Source organism: Berghia stephanieae, chromosome 6, assembly GCF_034508935.2.
Source record: "Berghia stephanieae isolate SIO BIC M18660-M18661 chromosome 6, UCSD_Bste_1.3, whole genome shotgun sequence".
NCBI classification, from domain to species: Eukaryota; Metazoa; Mollusca; class Gastropoda; order Nudibranchia; family Aeolidiidae; genus Berghia; species Berghia stephanieae.
Genome location: NC_088365.1, coordinates 34,545,484 through 34,553,258, shown reverse-complemented (window position 1 = coordinate 34,553,258; position 7,775 = coordinate 34,545,484). Strand labels below are relative to the sequence as shown.

General features: G+C 33.0%; 1 protein-coding gene across 2 annotated transcripts in view; it reads right to left on the bottom strand.

Moving 5' to 3' along the window:
* Positions 1-7,775, bottom strand: part of LOC144974929 (neuroglian-like) — a 134,564-nt gene that overhangs the window by 59,738 nt on the left and 67,051 nt on the right. For both annotated transcript variants that reach the window (XM_078918450.1, XM_078918449.1), the window contains exon 3: positions 5,343-5,562. In XM_078918450.1, coding sequence (XP_078774576.1) covers positions 5,343-5,445 — 103 coding nt within the window. In that variant the 5' untranslated portion in view covers positions 5,446-5,562. The remainder of the gene's footprint in view (positions 1-5,342; positions 5,563-7,775) is intronic.

Genomic DNA, 7,775 nt, shown 5'->3' with positions numbered 1-7,775 from the left:
AGAAGGATCGAAAATTACGTCACTCAAATGTCCGTTATTGTTTTTAACCAGACATTTATTCTTTCTCTAGACCATAAATATTCAAGGTTACACATCGTTTTGTGCGTTGGTACGTTATGGCCGGCTGGTGGATGTCGTGAGCTAAATGCACATCATTGATATCTAGCACAACTCAGAAGTAGTTAATATGTTTATTATGATTCAATATTTTGATATAGGTAACCTACTCTGCATAATTTACACACTTTTTAACATGCTAATAATAATAATAATAATAATAATAATAATAATAATAATAATAATAATAATAATAATTATTATTATAATTATGATGATGATGATGATGATGATGGATGATATGATGATGATGATGATGATGATGAGATTATTATTATTATTATTATTATTATTATTATTATTATTATTATTATTATTATTATTATTTTTCTTCTTAGTATAATTAGTGGAAAACCCGCACTGTTTGCGGAGAAATAATGGCTATTACGAAAAGGCAGTCATCTATTTTCCTTATTACATTACTGTAATGTGGAAATTCACATACCTAGATTGAAGCTAATCTTTTGAGCCCTCAACCGTCATAATAGATCCGGTAATAAAGCATGTAGCTTGGTGCGCGCAAAGGAATTTGCCAATAGGCCTAAGGTTGCCAGATAGCGATTCCCAAAGTTAAATTCAAAAGACCGACCGTATTGCCCCAGCAAATGTAGACACCGTTTCAACGAAACATGATGAATGAATCACAAAAGACGAATAATTAAAAGTGAGAAGATGGCGTCCCGATGGCGAATAAATCATGCGACATATAGATATATTGATTTTCAATCGGAAACATTTGCAACGTATTTCCAAATTCTATATTGGACATTTTATATTAAAAAAATATATTTCACATTTTTCTTTTAGTGAAATCGACATAAAATCGGCATTGAAAGGATGGGAAATATGTTAAAAACTACAAAGGTTGAACCTTTAAATCCCCATGTTAATATTAAAGCCTCCGAAAGCCAAAGCAACAATATTGGGCTTATTAGAAGGGAGTCGTGTCATGTCATATACACGACATTGATTTTTCTGTGAAAGCCAACCTCAGAGAGGTTTCATCTCTTTGTGTAACGTTATCCCATCAGACCTAACTAATGGGGGCGACATGTGCAACTGGCGCGACAGGGAAGTCGACAGTCTTAAGGGACTTTCACACAATAGGGAACATAATAAACACTTTATATTGAGATTTTATTACATTGGGATTTTGGCATGGTATCCGTGGAGTAAGTCACCGCGGAATTCTTTTTCTTGATATAAAACTAACAATATGAAATCACACCAAGTTCATTATTTGTATCTCTTAAAAGTGCGGCTATGTGGTCTAGTGGTATGACACTCGCTTTGGGATCGGAAGGTCCTGGGTTCGAGCCTCACTCGGTGCATAGTTAGGTCTTTTGGAAAAGACTCTTTACTCACATTCTCTCACTATACTCACTACTATATAGGTGTAAAATGAGTACCTGGCCGTTAACAGCGTTTTTCCTGTTCGAAAAAATTGTAATATTGCCCAACAGGCGTCATGTCTTGCTTTGAGCAAATTTAGTGGATATTGCGCTCTTAAAAGTTCTATTTATTTATTTATGTATTTATAAAAGAAGTAAAGATTATTGTTTTTGGAGTATTTTAAACCACCAAATTCGAATATGTAACCAGAATAAAGCTTTATATGCGAAGAAGACGAATATGAAGAACTGTTAAGCTTCAATAGATATCATAAACGAAATAATTATTGACGTTTTGGGTTTCTCCTTTATCAAAATACATCATTTTATATTGAATAAAAAAGACTACAACCAATATATGTTTAAAAAGGTAAACAGACAAAGACACGAGTAATTGTAAAGTTTACATTGTCAGCAAGAAGGTGTCAAGAAAATGGTCTTAGATTCAGAAAATTAAAAAAATCATCTAGATGCAATCTTATATTTTCTTTACGTCAACAATCGTGGTCTCGACAGCTCAGTTGCTAGAGCACTCGCTCCACATGCAAAGGGACCAAGAGCGATCCCGGGTGCAGTCGAGATTTTTTTTCTCACCCCCTTGTCCACCCAACAGTGAATGGGTAATTGAGTCTGTAAGATTTTGGCGGAAAGTACTTTGCAATAGACTAGCATCCTATCCAACGGATAGTAAGCAATTGTTATTGTCGTTTCACGTCATTGAAACCGGGATAAACTCCGGCTCCATGGGCCGAATGGGCCTGGAGAAGAAGAAAAACGTAAACATATTTCTCAGCTCATGTCCGTAGGTCTCAGAATTGAATCCCTCTTCTACATCTCGCAGCACCGTTCTTGACAATCGTGCCTGATGTAATTGTGCAAAACTTTAGTTGTTTTGTTGTGAATTTATTATTATATTTTTTCTTCAGTATATAATCTGTTTGTTCTGGGTTTTTAAAATTAAAAAAAAAAATTACTTTGATAAAAGGTAGACCTGAAACGTCAACAATTATTTTGTCTTGTTTGTTTATTTTAATCATTGGGGTGCATAAATGTAGTTTCTTAATATAATGTGCATAGTATTCGGATTTTACAGCTCTGGTCATTTTTACTAAGGTTTAATTTTAAGTGTTTTGTAGATCTCACACCAAACAAAGGCGAAATGTCCATGTATTAATTTGTCACACTCGTCATTTTTCTTTTTGCTATCCACTATTCTAAATACTACTACTACTACTACTACTACTACTACTACTACTACTACTACTACTACTACTACTACTACTACTACTACTACTACTATTACTACTACTACTACTACTACTACTACTACTACTACTACTACTACTACTACTACTACTACTACTACTACTACTACTAATAATAATAATAATGATAATAATAATAATAATAATAATAATAATAATAATAATAATAATGATAATAATAATAATAATAATAATAATAATAATAATAATAATAATAATAATAATAATAATAATAATAATAATAATAATAATAATAATAATAATAATAGTAAAATTAAGGGGCGGTTTGGGTCTTTTCAAAAAAAATAAAATTAATTACCAATATTGGGCGGTTTTAATCATTCTGTGTCGTCATTATAGGTTAAAAAACAACATTTATGGTGACAAATTTTAATTATCTGTGTTGATACCCATTTTGCGACCTAATTTGGGGATCTGACATAAAAAAAATATAACAATCTTGTGGCAAACGTTTCACTAAAACTAATGAAGGAATGACCTCCATATTCTTCCCTCTTGTCAACATTGTACCATAGTGTGTCACCATAGAGAGATTTTACGGCTTTAGCTTATGGAATTTTTATTAGAACATTACAAAGTTGAGAATCAAAATGTTATGACAAAATTGATGTTAAAAATTCAGAATTAGGATTATAATTCAAAATTCACATATCTTATCAAAAAATATCTCTATGGTGACACAATACATTATCTATGTGATAACTGTGGAAATTTTCAGACAATTTCATTGAATAGATTCAGAGAAACGTTTGACACAGTATCCCATACCCTTAAAAATATGACATTTTGAGAAAATAGTAAAATAGCTTCCCGTTTTTCACACTTTTCTTACTATATGTACCATTTTCGACTGTGTTTTTCATGCCTTTATAGTCTGCTTTAAGAATTTGGACTTCAATTATATTATTTTTAGGGTAATAAAATATCAATTACCACCAAAATCTCAAAATCAATTTTTCGAAGGATTTTCCTAATAATTAGACCCAAACCGCCCCTTAATAATAATAATAATAATAATAATAATAATAATAATAATAATAATAATAATAATAATAATAATAATAATAATAATAATAATAGTAATAATAATGATGATAATAATAATAATAATAATAATAATAATGATAATAATAATAATAAAAATTAAATAATTGATGACAATAAAATCTAGATCTACATGAATGAATTTAAAAGTGTGATAACCTACTACAAATTATATGTTTTTTTATATTATTGTTACACCAGAGAAGATTTTGCAGTAATTTGAGAGTCTTCCATTTCGAAAATGAGCGATGGCTATAAGATAAATAAATATATACAGCGGCGTAGCCTGGTCATTTAGGAGCATGGGGCTGGATTTGAGATGGGATGTCGCATATATATATATATATATATATATATATATATATATATATATATATATATATATATATATATATATATATATAGAGAGAGAGAGAGAGAGAGAGAATTTGATGCACTCAATTATTTTACCAAAATTTGTATGTTCTTTGTAACTTGTTCATCATGCCCTGCTAAAGATAAGTGATAGCCACTGTCAATCTGTGCACCTATGTGAAGAGTACCAACGGTTTTCAATCTAGTGGTGATATTTAAATGTAAGTTAGACTTCTGATGGTTCAATGCTCTCTGTGTTAAATTTTTCAAACAGGTAAATCCACTTCTTGTCCAAGACAATTCTGTATTGCTGTTATCGCCAAACAAAATACAATTAAAAGAAAATAAACTCTTATTTTCTATTCTCACCGATAGCCAAGGAAAACGACTATACCAATCTTTATCAAATAAAATGATCGATTCTGTTTCCCGTCTTTAATAGTGAGTACAAAATCGTTTGGTTGATGGGGACCGAGACTTTTAATCAAAAGTTTATTTTCCCTATTCAAAGAACTGGTATTGATAGCCAACAGGTAATCAACGTGATTCATCACACTTAATAGCAATTAATTAAATTTTTTAAAAACAAACACTGCACACATCAGATTAACACTCTCAAGTTAAAAGGGACAATGGGAATTCAATATCACATGCCTGACACGCCTCGAAGAGGGATGGGTAACAGGTACAACACGATTGCCATTAATTAGGTCATTGTATGTGGCTGCGAGTAAGAAAGCCACAATGACTCAGTTCAACGTCAAGATGCCTCTTGATGCCCACAGTCATAGCACACGGCAAACGTGAAATGCATCGCCTGGTTGTACCGTGGGAATATGGCTGGAAGCCTTCTCCACCTTTAAAGCCACACGCTGTACTGATTGGTCAGGGGCACGAGTACAACTCGAGCTGTAGTAAATTCAAAGCGGTGTGATTGGTTCAAGTTTTGAGGCTCTGTAAGGGTTTTTTAACACCAGGTCAACAATGAATTTCATTGTTTGTGAAACAGAAAAATTAAAAGTGTGACTTTTTATTGTTAAATTCTTACATACTTTCAAGACAATGACGACCTGTGGCTTAGCCTTAATAGCCTTTAAGGCCCTACGCCACTGAATATATAAAGGGTTTCAGAATGAAATGAAACACTTACCCGAAGCAAAGTGGACAAGTCCAAAACTTAGGACAAGGAGATGACACAGATTCTGATGCAAGTGTTTGGACGACCCCATAAGAGCCAATGATTTCTTGGCCATGCTGGTTGTCCCATCCAACCTTTGATGTTCAAATTTCAAGTCCTTTTAGTGGGTCAACAAACATTTGTTTTGAAGACAGCTGTTTTACAGCTTTCTTCAGTGCCTATACATTGGAATCTGGAAAATAAAATCATAAATTAAAAGTGAGATATTTTAATGTGTTGATTAGATATTGTTCATTGCATTGCTCGGCGCATGACCAAAGATTAGGAATATCAAATATTACTTGTCCATATCGTAAAGTGACATTAATGTGTCTTTTTACGAAATGATCGGTGGACATCGGTGACAGGAGCAGGGTTATCACTGCGTCACTGGAGGAGATGGAACCAGATGTCCCGGAGGAGTATAGCCTTACGTCACAGCAAGACTTTATATGTATTAATAAGACTAAAAAATTATTTTAAAAACGAAAAAAAAAAAAAATCGATGCCGTCACCAGGTCGGAGAAAATAAAAGATAATTTTCACCAAATATCAAAAGAAAAAAAAAAACAGAGAAGAAACTAAGATGGAAGAAATCACATCTGAAAAAGAAGCAAAAACTCTTTGAAGATTCACGAACAATAAGTTCTGTGAACTATAGATAGTATGCGCTTGGCTAATAATCTCACAACATTGCCATCCGGAAATAAAACGGACCAACACACAGACTAATGTGTAATCATGAACTTTTATAGTCTGGTTCATACAGTTTAGTGAGAATTAATCATTTAAGTGGATGGAAAAAAACAATAACAAAGACTTGAGTGACGTCATCTTCGTTCTATCTATATTATGGAAATTAATACAAAGATACTTGCACACAGAAACCAGTCTGATAATCAAACGCAATTATGAGCTTGTTTTAGAATTGTTGTAATTGACAATATGTTGCGTTGGATTGAGAGTATTTTCATTACAATAATGAGCCCATAACAATTTGGTTATCAGACCTGTAAATAGGCTGGTCGATATAAAGCCATTACGATAAGCAAACTGTAGGTCTATTATTATTATCATCTTAACCACTCAAAGTCATTGATATAATAATTTTGACTGAAGATTAATTCCACAGAGCTTTAAAGCAATTCTGATTTTGATTCACATTAGTAAAATAAACAATCTGCAAAAATGCCTTACACACGACTCTCTTAAAATGTTATTTAATAAGAGTAAAAATAGCTTGGCCTTCTGTAGCGGTAACAATGGAGAAAAATAGTACTAAAAATATTAACAGTCCATTCATCAAGATTAGATGTGATCCAAGAAAAGAGACCACAACCCAGAGAGTTTTAAAATATCGAGGGAATAGGAAATAGTTCATACGACATTCGTTGCGTGGTAACATCAATAATTATATTGTCTTCTTATGCAAAGAGTTATTTCCCTTCGCCCATTTTGTAGTTTAATCCGATGATTTATTGAAGCTGTAGTTACCTCCCCTGGTCTTTACAAGAAGATAAAAAAGTCTCATGACTACTCTAAGAGCGGTCTGGGTTTCGTGACTCGTCGCTGAGGGAAAGAACAATGAAGACAATGTCAAATAAACGGAATTCTCGAACAAATTCTAGATCTCCCCCTAAAATTACGAGAGTTTATGAGATTTTCCATCATTGAGTTCTGAGGGGAAGGGACATCGTTGACAACAGTTATAGGGTCAATAAAGGTAATTTTATTTTTTATCAGCAACAAAAAAGGGCATTTGGACCCTCCCCCCCCCACCCCCCTCCCTCCAAAAAAAAAAAAAAAAAAAAGGATAAGGGTGCAAGTTTGCATTGGTTTATAACAAGTTTAAAATGTTTTTAACAAAATCTCACTAATTAACTGCCGTACTCTTGAAAAACAAGTATTAAACATTTGGAATATATGGAATCTATTAAAATGACCCTCATCTTGGCAAAAACTCTCAAAACTGGGACCTCGCGAGTTTTCTGGTCAATTTTAAAAAATATTATGTGCCTTTCCAGAGGACGGCAGTTAACTGGTTAAGATGACTTTCAAAACCTGCTATGTCACATCCAGATAGAAAATGAGTTCACACTCTCAAACAATCTTTTGGTCACCTAAGAATTGCCGGAGAAAATTAGAAGCTTCAGAAAATTCAGGATAATGTTCTATGAGGCAAAGGAGACAAGATTTTTCACTTTATGTCACTCTAAAAAGAAGAAGAAAAAAAAAGAAAAGAAAAAGCGGTCCTTCAGAGCCGTTAGGCCCATTGAGCCGGAGTTTATCCCGATCTCTATAGCTTGAAACGGACAATCGCAATTGCTTGCAATCCTTTGGATAGGAGTCTAGTCTAACGCAAAGTACCTTCCATTGGATCCAACAGACCCAGCTACCAATCACTGC